This window comes from Helicoverpa armigera, chromosome 2 (assembly GCF_030705265.1).
Source record: "Helicoverpa armigera isolate CAAS_96S chromosome 2, ASM3070526v1, whole genome shotgun sequence".
Lineage (NCBI taxonomy): Eukaryota > Metazoa > Arthropoda > Insecta > Lepidoptera > Noctuidae > Helicoverpa > Helicoverpa armigera.
Window position 1 is genome coordinate 3,543,823 of NC_087121.1, and position 16,481 is coordinate 3,560,303.

General features: G+C 36.8%; 3 protein-coding genes across 3 annotated transcripts in view; 1 reads left to right on the top strand and 2 right to left on the bottom strand.

Annotated features, from left to right (window-relative positions):
• The window catches only part of LOC110372075 (uncharacterized), a 45,981-nt gene extending 41,413 nt beyond the window's left edge, over window positions 1-4,568 (bottom strand). The window contains exons 1-2 of the mRNA XM_021328599.3: window positions 4,390-4,568; window positions 1,190-1,414 (exon numbers count right to left, since the gene is read on the bottom strand). Coding sequence (XP_021184274.1) covers window positions 1,190-1,281 — 92 coding nt within the window. The 5' untranslated portion in view covers window positions 1,282-1,414; window positions 4,390-4,568. The remainder of the gene's footprint in view (window positions 1-1,189; window positions 1,415-4,389) is intronic.
• A 1,154-nt stretch (window positions 4,569-5,722) lies between these two features.
• LOC110372052 (histone-binding protein N1/N2) lies at window positions 5,723-14,873 on the top strand. Its single transcript, XM_064037705.1, has 9 exons — window positions 5,723-5,861; window positions 6,755-6,930; window positions 7,322-7,425; window positions 7,736-7,902; window positions 8,395-8,488; window positions 9,025-9,165; window positions 9,527-9,601; window positions 9,888-10,132; window positions 11,884-14,873. The coding sequence occupies exons 2-9, from the start codon at window positions 6,755-6,757 to the stop codon at window positions 12,085-12,087; spliced, it is 1,206 nt and encodes a 401-aa protein (XP_063893775.1). The 5' UTR covers window positions 5,723-5,861; the 3' UTR covers window positions 12,088-14,873.
• Window positions 14,874-15,155: 282 nt separating this feature from the next.
• LOC110372083 (prostaglandin reductase 1) lies at window positions 15,156-16,342 on the bottom strand. The gene has a single exon (XM_049843991.2). The coding sequence runs from the start codon at window positions 16,212-16,214 to the stop codon at window positions 15,210-15,212; it is 1,005 nt and encodes a 334-aa protein (XP_049699948.2). The 5' UTR covers window positions 16,215-16,342; the 3' UTR covers window positions 15,156-15,209.
• Window positions 16,343-16,481: the final 139 nt, after the last annotated feature.

The following is a 16,481-nucleotide window of genomic DNA, read 5'->3' on the forward strand; positions in this document are numbered from 1 at the left end:
ACCAACGTGAAACTCGTTTTTCTTCGTCCTCTTTTATGAAAAAATATTAAATTTCTGAGGCGGCGGGCGTCGAGTGGCAATTTTAGCGAACACGTCTGTCGCAAGATGAATATTGCCATATTTCCCAATTAGTTCGTTTTCCGAGTTTTTGACGTTATTTATGTTCCGTATTTTGTATCTACGATAATAAATGTCGGTTGAATGATGTTTATGTTCGATAAACACATTTTTATGAGCTAATCCGACGGAGATCTACATCAAATTGGTTTGTATCATGCGATCGGTTCCATATTCAAAATATTCGCGGTACCTGAATGTGTACCTTTTCACTCAATGAATGTTGTTTATGGAATAGACCCGAAACAGATTTGTTAGAAAGGTAAATAAATATTTGTAATTCTAAACAGAACCTCACTATTGTAAAGCTGAGCGATTCAGTCTGAACTGAATTTAAATAAAAAGGTTTGCTTAACAAAAGTTCGTAGTCGTTAAACGATTAACTAACATAAGGTTTGTCGCTACTTATTTATCATCAATCCGTCGGTAAATGGACGCTAGTTAACGAGGGTTGCCAACAACTTAGGAATAGGGTCTCCTTGTATACCTATTATCTAATCCCTTAAGTTGTGTTGAGAACCCACCAGCTGTTGATAACAAACTAACAAACAAATAACAAAATAATTTAATAATGATAAAATAGATGGTTTGAATATCTCTTTTTACTTTGTTTTATACTTTCTATTTAATTCTTGCGTTAACTATCAAATGTTGATGGGTTTTCTTTGGTAGAAATGTTTAGTCACGAAGATCAACATTCCCTGATTGAATAGGTAGACAAGACCTAGGTAACCCTTAGATCCATAGAGATGAGAGATCTTGTTAACTTCAATTTGAAAAAGGTGGCCGTGATTAAACTCATCAATCATAAGACTTTTTGAAACAGGCTATATGAAGCCTGTTATAATTACTTTGTAAAGTGTGAAATATTTATAACTGGCTGTTCTTGTAGTGGTTATGAAATAAACGCTGCCGAAAGTCATATGCCTGTTGGCCTATGCGTATGCTTGTCATCTGACCACCTTGTTGCTAGCCGTCCTATGCTGCGTTTGCTATTAATCTTGCCTGACAAAATATGCGGACATACGTAGGTAATATATAAAGTATTAATTTAGAAAGTTATTGATCTCACCTGGTGAGGAGCAAGGTGGCCAGTAGATAGAAGACTGAGGGGTGCACACCACATTCGCACTCGGTTTGCGGCGTGGCGGTCTGGGCCTCCATGCCTGTCCCGAGCTTGTGGTAGGCGATGTACGCGCGAGCTGGACTGCCGTGGGGAGCAATTTTTGTGGCCTTCTCTCGCTCCCGATAACACTAAAACTGATCATCTGGTCGCCGAGGAGACGATACTCCTCACCTGAGAGAAAAATAACAATACTGAGAAAAATAACAAAGAAACCTTATACCTCTCCCGGTCAGACTTGTGTCTTGTGTTTACTCATTTCGTTGTGAACAAAGGAAATACTCATAATAAACCGTCTGTTTATCGTTCCGGGCGAGATGTTACAGTTGGGTCAGAAGCAAAGGTCAGAATAGTGGTCATAAACAGTACAAGACGCTCGGAAATGGCAACTTTTGAGAGGATTGTATGCCCTTTTGCAAGTGGATAGATTTGCTATTGTAAGGAAATCAGAAAATGTTAATAAAGAAATGCTATCTCGGGCTAGAATTGTACCTATTGTGTGAAAACATACTTAGGTTCAGAATGTAGTTTTCCCTTTAGACAGCTTTGACAAGAAAATGAATACTTAAAGCAGTCGTAAATCACAGTACAAATAGGAATGTAGGTATGTTATAATGTAAAGCATAATAATAAACACCAGCTGCACCAAAGCCCTGCTCGAGTAAAGCCGCATGTTGAATATAAAATTCGTTGAAAATATTCACTCTAATCCGATATTGCGTGTGACAAACGCGTTTACACTTCAGAAAATACAAAATAATTCATACATTTTGTTCATAGGGGCAGAGGCGCGACGAGAATTTTATTGCTATTTTTTGTAATAACGTAAGCCGAAGAGTGATGTTCTGACTTTTAGGTCAGACGAGTAAAAATAAGTCTGATGAATTGGCCCAACTTTATTACAGGAGTAATCACATTTTACTGGGGTAAAATTAATCCCTTACATTCATAACCTACTTATTTGGAAGTGCTGATTTTTGATATTCTTGGCACGCTCACGAAATGTTTCACCCTAATGCCAAAACACGCCTATATAGGGGAGAAATGCTGAAGTGTATATGTTTGGGGTTATTTATTTTCCCTTCAAGTATTTGCAACTATTGCGGATATCGTGTGGTGCTTAATTGTCCGTGTGGGGCCGAAATATATTGCTTTCAGCAAGTGTAGTGGACCTACATATTTTCCTTAAATGTCAAGGTGGTATTAAAATGATGATACCTTACAGGTAGGATACTGTAACAGTAGCTTAGGAGACACAAATGTGTTTCTTTATCTACTTTTCAAACGATGGCTCATTACATCAAGATCACTATGTGGATAACAGATTATTGTTTTCCGTGGAGCAACTACCTATCTGACCTCTACTAGTTCCAGTTACCAGGGCAAACCGATATCCCTTAGAAGAGCAAGTTTTCAAAGTAACTGGCTCCTGACTACCCATAAAGACTGTTCAAATGACTGCCAGGCACCACAAAAACGTGCCTCCTGTAGCCTTATTCGCTAACTCCACTGACAGCTCGCAGATATCATCAATTGGTAAAGTGTACATTAGTAAATTGTCAAACAGCTATTTTCTTATTCGCTAACGCCAGTTACCAAATGAGATGACGTCATCAGGCTGATATCCACCATGACTCATTTTGACAGCTGTTTCTGTATCGATAAACGTTATATTGCGATTCCGTAAGCCCAGTGGACATAATGGATAATGGATAAAAAAATAGAGCTGTCAAATTGTCATCGTAGTTTTGGCGTCAGCAACCGTGTAACGATATCCACCGATATCCACTTCATGCGATACAGAATACCAATGTTTTGAACTTATCGGTTGACATCAAAGTTCCGATGACAACTGAGGCCAGTTGACATCCGAGAATTCGAAAGTTAGCGAATAAGCCAGCTGATCATAAAGATGGATGATTTTATTTATTGTAGGCATATCAACCTATTGGCTTTGTATTTTTCTTCTAACACTTCAAACCTCTGTCAGCTCATCTTTTGTTCAGACCGTAATAAATTGTCCAAGTTCTCTGTTACCCTGCCTATCCAAGTATAAACATAATAATATATCTTTGTGAGTTATAAAGGTAAAGGTAACGTTCGCAAATTGTGGTGTGCACGCCTATTTATTTTATGTTTTGCTACGGAATTTCAACATTCTTCAGATCTAATTTAGTGTGTTGTGTAGAGCGGCTTTTGTTAGGCTGTGAGAGGAGGCCTTTGCCCAGTAGTGGGACGATAAAAAGGCTGATGATGTAGTGGAGTCGAACTTATGTACCATAATTGCTTGAAAAATGGTTATGAATAATACCGTTTTGTTGCGTTCGAAAACACATGTCCAATTTATTTTCTACTTAAAATGTCCCATGAGTCCTATTTTATCGAATGAAAAAGACATGCCTCGGCGCCAACTTTAAATAAAAATGTGATGTAGGCTGGGGATTATTTGAACGGTAGAATCAGAAAAGAGCGATGCCGCCAGTGAAAGCTAGTCAATAAGTATTAGCTACAGCACGTCTGGTAATTAGGGTATTCAGGGTGTTTGTATATTATACACATATAGCTGCCTAAATAGAGACACATTTTCCGGCAACGAAAAGGATGAAGTTATATAAGTGCGTTATATCTTAGTCGCCCAAAAAATCGACAATAGAGGGAGGAAGTATCTATCTGCTATATAGGTCGTATTTGCTTAATGATACATAGTTGCGTACCTAAGCAAACCTTCAACAAAGGTCATTTGAGTAATTAACCATAGAATAGATAGTGATACCGATAATTGTAGTGGAATTACAACGAATGAGTTTAGGTGTTAATTTAAAAAAGTACCCTGGTAGTAGGTAATTAGTTTACCCAGTGTGCGAGCAGTTTAGGAAACTAGGCAATATAAATCGTATGGGTTCACTGAACGACCTTAATCTATCAGAGGTGTTTTGTACTATGAAAGTACTTACAACAATGTACCTACGAGGTGTCATATTATAGGGCAGGTATATGATACTCAATAGATAAAAGCTGCCTGCGATATCCAAAGTGCTGGTTCAAAACAAAGTATTTTTACAAGTAGGTACAAAAGCTTTTATCGTTATAAATATTTTTAATATAAAAAAGCGGCTTATAAACATAATACTTAATTTAAAAAGACTCACATTAATGTGTTCGCACCACCTCACAGAAAAAATACAACAGTCTTTTGTCACATTTTTTTAAACAGACCAGGAAAACTTTTTATTCAGATATCGCGTGATTGGTATGTCAATAAAGGGTTGTAATAGGTTCGCGAAGGGTTAAGCACGTAAGCACGAGTTGCCGGTCCACCCGTTGCAGACAAACTGAGGGAAAGTGGGAAAATGAAGCGGTACGTAGTGCTGGCGCTAGGGAAAACTGTTTTATCGATAGTTGGTAAACATTGATTGTATATCCACTTGTGGTTGCTGTTTAGGAGTTTAGTTTGCTGCGTAAAATATTGATTACTCACACACATTTTTGTTGTTATAAAATTAATTGATTTTGGCATTTTCCCATCAGTAGGCAAATGAAAACAGCATATTTAGGTATGTATTAATGTTAGGTTTGGGGATGTAAGACACGCTGATACTCTTGAAAATAATGACAAGAAAAGGTACCTACCTACTCTGCATAGTGGATAATTATGATAAAAAAACCTAAATTCAAATATAAAAAGTCAAAGTATCGATAGATCCAACATATCCTTATGTACCAATTTATCGATAAGTATCTCGATAATGCGCAAACATTACTAAAGTTTGATTGGGCGGGTGACCGCTTTGGGTTGGGCGGGGGAAACGTCGATAGCAACCCACCCTGTGTCATTACACGATGCAAGCTGCACTGTCATTAATTAGATATATCGACGTTATTCATTAAGCACCTAATTAAAAGCGGAAGATTAGTAGGTACCTATATAGCCCCCTGTAAAATGTCAAGTTCAATCAGTCACTCAGCTTTTTCTTTTGAATATGGAAATCTCAAAATTATTATACATCAACCATATGTTTGCTGTTAAATAGTTGCGCAACAATGTATAATAAATAACTCGTGCTAAGAATTAAAGTTTTAGATGAAAGGTACACAGTTAGAATATATAAAACAGTAAGTATAACGTGCACGGCTTACCTAATTGATTATTGCTCCGCTAAGAGAAATAAATCAGCTCTCATAATTTTCTTTTTTTCTTTCTTAAATGTATTTCCTTTTATTCGTTAAGAATGAAATTCCTATATATTAAGTTTCATAAGCACAAGATAAAAGTTATGAATAACATTTGGATAAGTAATAAATCATTCTGCATTTTGTTGAACATAATTATATTTTTTCAAATAACCGCGGTAAATATCCGGCTAATAAAGCGCGGGAATAACACCATAAACACATCATAGACTACTAACATCATAGAACAGCTAGCCTTTTGACAACTGCTTGATTTGACATATCTGTCAAATTCATTTCAATTGAGTTTTTTTTTATCTGTTTTAAACGGCAAGCAAACGGAATCGGAGTGCGACACGCTTTCATTAATTCGACTTTTAATGGTTTTTGCATTTAATTTAATCGTTATTTTGTGTTAGAATTATCGTACTTCGTGAAAGAAACCGCAAAAGTAAGTATTGACCTCAGATTTCACTGCAACATGCTTACTCATCGATTGCGGAATCTAACATTTTGGCGCGGTTCTTGCACTGAAATGTTAGTTTTCTCTACTAAACTATATCATTTCAACTTTAAATGATACTATTTAGTGTTATTTTTACGTTGTTTGCGGCTTAAAACAAAATTGTTTGCCGTTCCACGTGGAATTGGCTAGTCGTCTATTGTATTTATTGATGTAGGTATTGTTATACTGTCGCCGACCGTTACATCGTGGAAATGGAGAAAAGAAAGTTAATGTGTCTTTCACCGTAAGGTCTTCGTTAGTTTGTGTAGTAAAACGGTTTTATTGCGGCTAGAAGTGGGGTACAATGCCCTATAATTGACATTCATTGAGTGGTTTAGCGAGAAAACCAGACGACTTGTCCGAATACTCGTTTTCTCTTTGTGTTCAGACATAAAGTTGGTACAAATTAACTATACGTACCTTTCATCAGTGTATCCACACTAATGAATGCACAATAGAGTTATCACAAAGTTTTCTATGACATCACCAAGTAGGTACTCATTGTCTCACTACAAACGCCTTCAATTGTATAGTCTACATTACTAAACACCAGTAAAATACTAAAGAAAAACCTCTTAATTACATTGAAACAACAACCTACCTACAACATTCCCATGAAGATCTAAATGTTATCCGTACTACCCATCCTCCAAGCCTTTTTCTCAACTATGTTGGGGTCATCTTTCAGTCTAACCAGATGTAGCTGAGTACTAGTGTTTTACAAGGAGCAACTGCCCTATCTGACCTCCTCAACCCAGTTACTCAGGCAAAATGGTAGCCATACAACCCATACCTAATTATTATTCCAATAAAAACAAAACACCATTGTGTATATACAGATGACTGAGGTATCAGAAGTATCCACATCATCCCCTTTGGAACTGTTGGCTGCGGGCCGCAGACATCTGGCTGTGAGAGACTTCAGTGCGGCAGCCAGCACCCTTGCCGAGGCCTGTGAAGGACTCGCTAAGGAACACGGAGACACTGCCGATCAGTGCGCTGAGGCATATTTATGGTAAGTAAATCTTGAAAAAAAAACTTATAATTGAATGTAAATAGTTATGAATTTTGCAACATTTTTATTAATAATTTCTTCTGCTACAATATGGTGTTTGTTCCATCTTTAGAAGACGTCTTTTTCCAGTAGTGGGGTGATAAAAAAGTTAGCTGTTTTACTAGTTTGAGCACAATGGTTTGCAAAAGATGTTAATTGTATCACACTCATATTATATTAAAAATTGAGACAATTCTGATGTTTGTTACTCTTTAATACAAGAACTACTTTGTACTGTAATAAATACATAAAAAAACAGGTAGGCCACTTTTTTTCAAGGTGCAGGAAGTTATTCCTTTGTTAAATGGGTAAACTGCAGGGAACAGCTAGTAATGTTGTGTATCTCTTCTAGGTATGGTAAAGCTCTTCTTGGGTTATCAAGAGAAGAGAGTGGAGTCCTTGGCGATGGCATGCCAGGGTCTGGTAATGCTGATGGGGAGGAAGAAGATGAGGAAGGTACGTCTGTTTACAAGCTACAGCAATTAACTTTGTGAATATCTAAACTTGAGATTTAGAAAGTTTGAGATTATAAACTAGTATTACAAAGACGATTTTAAATATATTTGTTTGTTTGGCCCTAAGGCTCTGAAATCTTTGAACCGATTTAATAAATTATTTCACTGTTGGCTATATTTTGGTCTGATAGAGGAAGTTCTTTTCTCAAGACACAGAAACTGTTGAAAATGGCTAGGAAAGAAATATTTTGGTAAAATATATTATCCAATATTTGACTATATTTTTACTACTAAATGTTCACATTTCATAGAACAAGAAGAGAACGGTGAAAATGGAGAAGCAGAGGCAGAAGTAGATGAGCATGCCGAACCAGAGAAGGAGAAGGCAAATGGAGAAGTTGAGAAGAGTGAAGCAGAGTCCACCACTAAGGAAGAGGAGCCAGGCAGCAGCACTGCACAGGATGATAATGAGGAACCTGTGAGTTAAACATGTGTTTTATCACCTTTCTATTTATGGTCTACTTTAATTTTACTTTTTTTCTCATTTCAATAATCTCAATTCATTTGTAATAACATGGTTAATTCCTCATTTAAGTCTGTTTTTTTTTCATTCGCCTAATTTCTATAATAATAAATTTATTAGAAAAATTTCATACATATAATGTTATGCTTATTGCATATTTGTGCTACTTCAGGCATATCATGGCAATCTGTAATTTAAAAATGAGACCTTTAACTTTAACTGTGTTAACAAATAAAATTGATTTGATTTAAGAATTCTAAAAATGGATGAACACTGTCACAGAACATTGAAAACATTGTTAAGAAAAATTTACAAAACACCAATTGTTGCAATTGATCAACCCTTGTAGCTGTAGTTTGGTTCTGACTGTCGTTCAAAATGTGCTGTTTTGCAGTAAAGTTTGAATAGATTATTTTGAGCTTATTTTTACTGATTTTATTTGAACAGGGAACAACTAACGGCGACGCACACGACGAGTCTGCAATGAATGTCGATGCTGAAGATGATGTTGATAACTTGCAACTTGCTTGGGAAATGCTTGGTAAGTCAAACAGCAAAACATTGTAATTATAGATTTTTTTAAGAGATCTTACATTAACTATGCCGTATTTTGTGCTGCTTGACATCAGTATACAATTTTTTTTTTCTTATAATTTTACAAAATGATGCATAACTGGTCCTAATATAAGTAGTTGGTTTATATTTTTGCCATACATATATTTAACCAATAAAATAATTTCTTTGTTGTGATTTCATTGAAGATGATAGATAGAATATTCTTTATTGTACACCAAAACAAACATAAACAAGGACATTACAAACAAATGTGTGTGAGTACAACAGGCGGTCTTATCGCTATTAGATATTATCTGTCCAAGTTTTAATTGATTCTAGATGAGCTATTTCTCCTATTTACCAAAATTATTGATTCTAAACAAGTAAGGTGTTGATACAAAATGTAATAAATTGTTTATTTTGCAAAGAATATTAACATATTTTGTATTAGCATTTGAAATAGGTGTTTTTATATTAAGTAAGCTTTATTTACCCAACTTTATATTACTTTTCCCCCTACAGACTTAGCCCGCAGCATCCTGTACCGCCGCGTGCAGGAGGGCGGCGGCGACGCGTCCCGCGCGCAGCTGGCGGACGTGTACCTCGCGCTCGGCGAGGTGGCGCTCGAGAGCGAGACATACGACAAGGCTGTTACTGACATGCGTTAGTATTGTACTCATAGCTTCTTTTTTGTCAGCTTTTAAATCAGCCATACTCCACCTTTTTTCTAACAGAACCACAAAGATGATTCGGCATTAATGCGTGGGCGGCAAAAAAGTAGTTGAAAGGCTTAGTTGGAGTACTCAACAGATAAAGAGCAAGAACTGTAGGCTGCGAGCGAACCGTGTGCAATTTTTTTGTTAGATTCAGGACTGACACACTATGGTTGCTTACAGGTCCATAAGCTTACCATTAAGATAGTGTACCAGCCCAATAGCTTATGTGGTTCCTCTAAGCTGCAGCCGGTGGCGTATTGTCTGGGTTTGTATATTATTGTACTGAATTTAAATTTATGTTTTTTCAGAGAGCTGTCTTGATCTCCAGAAGGAACTTTACCGCAGTGACGACAGGCGTATTGCAGAGACTCATTATCAAATTGGTAAGAAATGATATTTACAAAATTATCTAAATAATATTTAACATTATATACAAAACTAGCTTCTGCCAGCGGTTTCACCGGCATCCCGTGGGAACCTCTGCACGAACCCGGATAAAAAGTAGTCTATAGCCTTCCTCGATAAATGGGCTATCTAACACCGAAATAATTGTTCAAATCGGATCAGTAGTTCCTGATATTAGTGCATTCAAACAAACAAACTCTTCAGCTTTATAAGTAGTAATTAGTATAGATAAGTTTCTCACCAATTCTTTCATTCTACTTCCAGGTTTGGCAAACTCCCTGGCATCAAACTTCGAAGACGCGATCACGCACTTCAAAAATGCAGCGAACATTCTAGAAACTAGAATCAAGACACTAGAAAACCCTGCAGCCGTCACCGACGATGCCACAGTCAAGAAGTTCACTACAGCAGACCCATTCTACTCTGTGGAAGGAGAAATTAAGGAGCTAAAGGAACTTCTGCCTGAAATACAGGAGAAAATTCAGGATATGATGGACTATAAGGCTGAGGTAAGACCCTGCGAATGTATTGAGGTTACCAGAAAAATGTTGCGTAACATGATCATTAAGGAAAGGTCACACTGTCAGCTCGAATGTCAATCTTAAGTCAGAAATCTCTTCTTTGTTGCAAACATATGCCTTTCTATAACTACCAAGCTAAATGCCGTAGTTAGTACAATTAATTCTGAAGGCAAGTATTGATGATTAAATAAAGTATGTATACAGCTTTATTTCAAAAAGCTTTGTATAATTAAGTATAGTTGACATTCCATGACATTGTGATAGTTTAAAATTTAAAAAAGAATTTGTTCCTAAATTGTTAAGTGCCAAATTGCTAAAATCATGCCACCGTTTGTGATATTGTGATTGTTAATTTTAATGTTTGTGTGTTAATTATAATCAGTATTATTTTTTGGAAATTTTGGTATGAATGTGTGCCTTATGCTTTGAAATTGTTGAATATGTGATTTGAGAAAGCTGGTACAGTTGATTGAACCCAGTATTAACTGAAATTAAGGACTGAAAGTTGTCATCTAAGGACTGTTAACTTGATTGTGATATTGTAATTGGTAATGTTAGTATGACTATGTAAGGATTGAACACGAAAAAGCCCTGCATTTTATACGTAAATAGATAGACTGATGGTATATAATCTCCTTTAGCCAGTTTGGCAGCTAATCAAGCAGCATTTATTTCTCTTATAATTAATACTCGTAGATATAAGCTCAATGTACTGATTTTTTATTTCAATCATGTTAGTTTTAAGCCAACATTTTTACCACAAGGCCATGAATCTATTGTGTTTTGCAACATTTTGAAATAAATCTGTTCAAAATTATACCCTGTGTGTTATTTCAGATGTACCCAATACATGAATGGCCATGTGGTTGATATGTTGCTTTAGTATTTTGTGATCATGGCCATTGATGTTCTATTCATGGTTTTTTCTTCATTTTTATATTATTTTCCTTATACATTTTGCACAATTTGCTCAGTGAGTTCCCCCAAAGTTCAAACAAATTTTATCGATTTGTATCAGGTACTTATAAAAGTGTTATTGAATGATGGAACACTCAACAAATCAGTAGTTAAGTGTACCTAGTAAAACTCTTGAAATAAAGTGTTTTCTATAATATCAACAAGCCTCACCACAAGCGGGTTTATTCCTGTTCGGTAACACCCTTTCGTGAACACTGTTGACCATCGGGAAAAAAAGTTTCGTTCGTTCACAGTGTTGACGAACTCTACTTTTTATTTCGGGTAATTCCTGTTCGGTAACACCTTTCGTTCCTGTCGTCAACAGACGATCGGGAAAAAAAGTTTCGTTCTTTCAGTGTCCATGAATGCTGGTTTATATTTGTTTGGATTTTTTAAATGTTTTAATGGATTATATTAGATCTTTTAAAACACAATTAACTAGAAAATAAAAAAATGGTCTTATCATGTTCATAATAACCATTTTACACTAAAAATCCATGACATGTTTTATTTTTATTTCTATATTTTAAAAATAAAAACCAGCATTCATGGACACTGCGAACGAACGCAACACTTTTTTTTCCCGATCGTCCACAGTGTCGACGAAAGGGTGTTACCGAGCTTGAATAACCCAACAATACTGTTAAATGAGTGCTCATAAATATGTTATACTGAAAAGGTTGAGCTGCAGCTCCATCTTCAATAATAATATTCTATGATAGGATAAAATGGCAATATCCTAGAGATACAAACTACTAGAACCTCTTTCACATTTTCCACAGACAATAAAACGCGTCCGCGAAACGCTCTGTTCCACGAACGGAGAAGGTTCGTCGACGTCAAATGGCGCGGGCCCTAGCTCTAGTTCCAGTTCATCATCAGCTCCGAAACCCGCTGCCTCCGACATTTCTCATCTTATCAAAAGGAAGAGGAAGGCCAGTGAGGGCGAAGCAGATTCCTCAGCATCCAAGAGAGTGAACACGTGAATGCGACGAACTAACACACTTTTACTAATCTGTAAGGGCCCCCTCGCGATTGTAAATTATTTAAAAAATCGGTTCGAATGTGATGAAGCTTTCTTTGAGCCTGTAAGATGATATTGAAAATTGATTTTGTTTTTTCATAAATCTGGTCAATAAATAATTCGTAATTATGATGTATTATGTAATGCAACCCGTTAAACTGTAGGTCCCGGCTGTCATTGAACATCCTTGGCAGTCGTTACGGGTAGTCAGAAGCCAGTAAGTCTGACGCCAGTCTAACCAAGGGGTATCGGGTTGCCCGGGTAACTGGGTTGAGGAGGTCAGATAGGCAGTCGCTTCTTGTAAAGCACTGGTACTCAGCTGAATTGTTAGACTGGAAGCCGACCCCAACATGATTGGGAAAAAGTCTCGGAGGATGATGTAATGCAACCCGTCCCTTTGTAACAAACATTCGTAGGTATACTGAATTTTCTGATGTATTCGTCGTATAAGGCCAGTCATTGTCACAAATGGCTTACAGAAATTATCATAAGTACTTCTATTCGTTATTAAATTATTATAACAATCCATTTTTCAACAAAAATTGTCTTTCAAGCTCAAAGATGATTAAAATTAAGAGTAAATTATTTGAATTAACCCTAGGTACGCGTTGGGGCCTGAGCATATAATATTGTGTACAAAGTGGTCAAAATGTTAATGAGAATCTAATGTCTAAGTGTACTGATTATTGTTATGTATACATTTTGTGGAGTCCTTGTGTTTGTCAGGAAATTATTATTACTATTTGAAGAGGCATATTCTTGTCCCAGAAAAAGTAAGATTAAAATCCCAGTGAGATTTATCAGAATGGTTTTGAAGCTTCTTTAAGAAGACCTAAAAAGGTCTTTCAAAATCCTTGAGGTCGTCATCAGTGTCTTTCATTACAAATAAAAAAATCTTTTGAAAATGCTGAGATCTTGGCAGTTCTTTTAAAAACGTAGGTATGCAAAAGATTGGGATCTATAAAAAATATTGTAGGTAGCCTATATTGGCGTTGTGTTATTTCCTATTGAACAGGTCATTCGATTTCATATTTTATGTTTCTACACGCGAAGCATTGCTTCTAGAATGGGGACTACGTAAATCGCTTGTTAAAAAAGATTTCACACGCATGTTTAGTAGGTAGCTAATCACTTAGTTGGCATCGAAAAGTTGAAAATCTCTTTATGCGTTTGAACGAAGACTTTTTGTAAAAGCTAGTCGACGAACACAAACATCTCAGCTGCAATAGCTTCGGTAGCTCTCATGAAAAATTTACTTTTGGAAGATAAGTTTGTCCAAAGGGTATTTTGTACAGGGCCGTCTTTAAACTATTTGAGGCCCTGGCCACATTAGGATCTTGGGGCCCCTATGACCTTGAGAAAACACTATTTAGTTATAATATATAAAGAAAATAGACAAACAAGGTTCTAAATTTATTTTTATTTAGTTACTAACTATAAGAAATAGGATATATAAAAAATAATCTACAAAAGTAACTCGCTTAGCATAAAATCCTTAGATTAACTGTACGTTGATTGCAAAGGTACCCTTCTAGATTTAAGATGAGCAAAATCGTTAATCACTTCTTCAAAATCTATGGTAGGTATTGAGAGAATATCACATTCTATGGACATCAGCGACAAACTAGTTAATCTCTCTTGAAGCATTGTACTTCTTAATTCATTTATTATTCGTTTCAATTTGGAGAAGGAGCGTTCTCCGCCAGTGGCGGCGTAGCATCGGGTAGCACCCGGGGAGGGCTACTTATTGAGCAAATCCCTTCCAAAAAAACACGACAAAATGTTCACGTAGTAAAATCATTCAGAATTAACACAAAAGTACCCAAACAAGTTTGAAAAAAGCACTGTAAAACGAAGATATAATTTTTTTAAATTTTGATTTTTGGGACGCGATAAAGATGTAAAAAATCCAGAAAAACTACCGCTAAAGTGTAAAGCGCGAGCGCAGCGAGCGCGAAATTTTCGAGATTTTTAACACAAAAGTACCCAAACAAGTTTGAAAAAACCACTGTAAAGTGAAGAAGGCGCGAGCGTAGCGAGCGCGTAATTTTTGACATTTGGGACGCAAAAAGATGTCTAAAGAAATTAGAGAAAACCACCGTAAAGTGTAGGGCGCGAGCACAGCGAGCGCGAAATTTTTGAGTTTTGGAACACAAAAGTACTCAAACAAGTTTAAAACATTGGTTTTATACTTTCTGTACACAGTTAGGTGCTTCATTTTAACTCTGAACATTTTTTAAGTATTCTTTTAAATGTTCATTATCATTCTTTTAATTGGTCATTATCATCAGATTTTTTAATACCTAAATATCGGTTATCATTTGGTAATCTGGCAGGAACTAGGGGGCCCCATTCGATCGCGGGGCCCTGGGCACTTGCCCATTTTGCCCAGTGGAGAAGAGGGGCCTGATTTTGTAATTTTGATTGTCCCAATGCTCTTTGCTGACCTTCAAAATAGGTACTGAAAAAATATTATCTTTTACAGCACAAGACGTTTTCTAGAATAATAATTATGTTGATTGGATTCGATAAGCTTGACGTCAATAAAAGGATAAATATTTAATGGTTTAAGATAGAAAGTGCTTATCAAACTTCTTAAAATAAAATGAATTCCGGAACTTCGATAGTAGTAGGTAGGTACTGTAAGGTAAGTAAGATAGCTTGTCGTAAATAAATAATATTAAGCAACATGTTGTAATATCGTCATTTCAGACCTTGTTTTACAATTAAATATTAATTTTTGATAGATTTCAGTGTATTTTTTATTTGTATGTTTTTGCTAGAAACTTCCCTCTTTAACTTGTAAGTAAATGTCTCCTACAACCTTAACGACTAATATCGACATATTCTGTCACTGTCAGCGTTTATTCTCGTTTGTAAGAAAGTGAACTCACTTATCGTGGGACGCTCTAATCGGTTAATCACCACTGGTCCAGTTAGTGATGTTGATTCAACGAAACTACCGTGACACAGTTATTGTAGAGAACCAGGTTTATTAGAAGTGGGATGACAGTTAAATAAAATACTGAATTAAGAATAAACAACACTTATTTGACTAGATAACAGCAATTTTGAAAAATGAACTTACAATTTAACAACAGCTTTACCGACATTTTCACCTTTCAACATTCCTACAAAAGCGTCGTAGATATTTTCGAAGCCTTCAGTGATGTGTTCTCTGGGCTTCAACTCTCCACTCTGTATCCACTTGACTAGGGGATTATGTGCATCTGATTGGCGGTGAAGGGCCTGCCAAACTCGAAAACCTGCAATTGTTAATTCTTTGGCAACTACGACGGGTTGTAGAATGGTAGCTTTGGGAATATTAGTAGGACTCTCATTGTACGAACTGATGCTGCCGACAACTGCTACTCTGCCGAAGTCGTTCATCTGGTATATGACTGAGCTGCTGACTTCACCACCAACATTGTCGAAGAAGCAGTCAACACCGTTAGGAGCAGCTTCCTGCAGAGCCGTCTTGATGTCAGCAGTCTTGTAGTTGATCGCCTTGTCGAAGCCGATCTCTTCCAGCCACTTCACCTTCTCGTCAGAGCCAGCGAAGCCGATGACCTTGCAGCCCTTGATCTTAGCAATCTGTCCGACCAGCGAGCCGACCGCTCCAGCAGCCCCCGTCACAACCACTGTTTCACCAGCTTTAGGCTTACAAATTTCCAGAAAAGCGAAGTAAGCTGTAGTACCAGGCATCCCAACTGCACCGACTCCCAAGGAATTCGACAAACCGTGCAAGTTTGGCAATTTGTACACCTTTCCCGCTGGAGGTTGGGGTTCATTTGTGTCTATTATGCTGTAGTCACACCATCCTGTATGGGAGACAACTCTGGTGCCAACTGGGAATCTAGGATCCTTTGAATCTTCAACTACACCGACTTGATAGCCGAACTGGTCGTATGGAATCGGGAATCGTGCATTGTAGGCACGCATGTACGGGTCCACACTCACCCACTCAGTTTTGACCAGAATCTCTCCATTCCTGATCGGTGGTAAATCGTATTCAACAATTTCGAAGTCTTCTCGTTTGGGCAAACCTTCGAAGACTTTCTTGACGACGTATTTGCGTGCCTTCACCATTGTGATGTTTCGTTGAGGAAACGTGTCGAGTGACTGAGTTTACAAACAATAGAACGTAGTTTTTATGTGTTTTCTCAGTAGTGCGTTGTCACTGTAACTCCCAATGGTGGGTGAGCGATGAATGAGATAAGGATACTGTTATGTGTCACAAGTTAGCAGTTTTTTATATCATAATTATACGTTATCGGTATAAGCGTGGTTTTCCCGCATAATCTATATATATAAAAGAAAGTCGTATTAGTTGCTTTTATAACTCAAAAATGGATG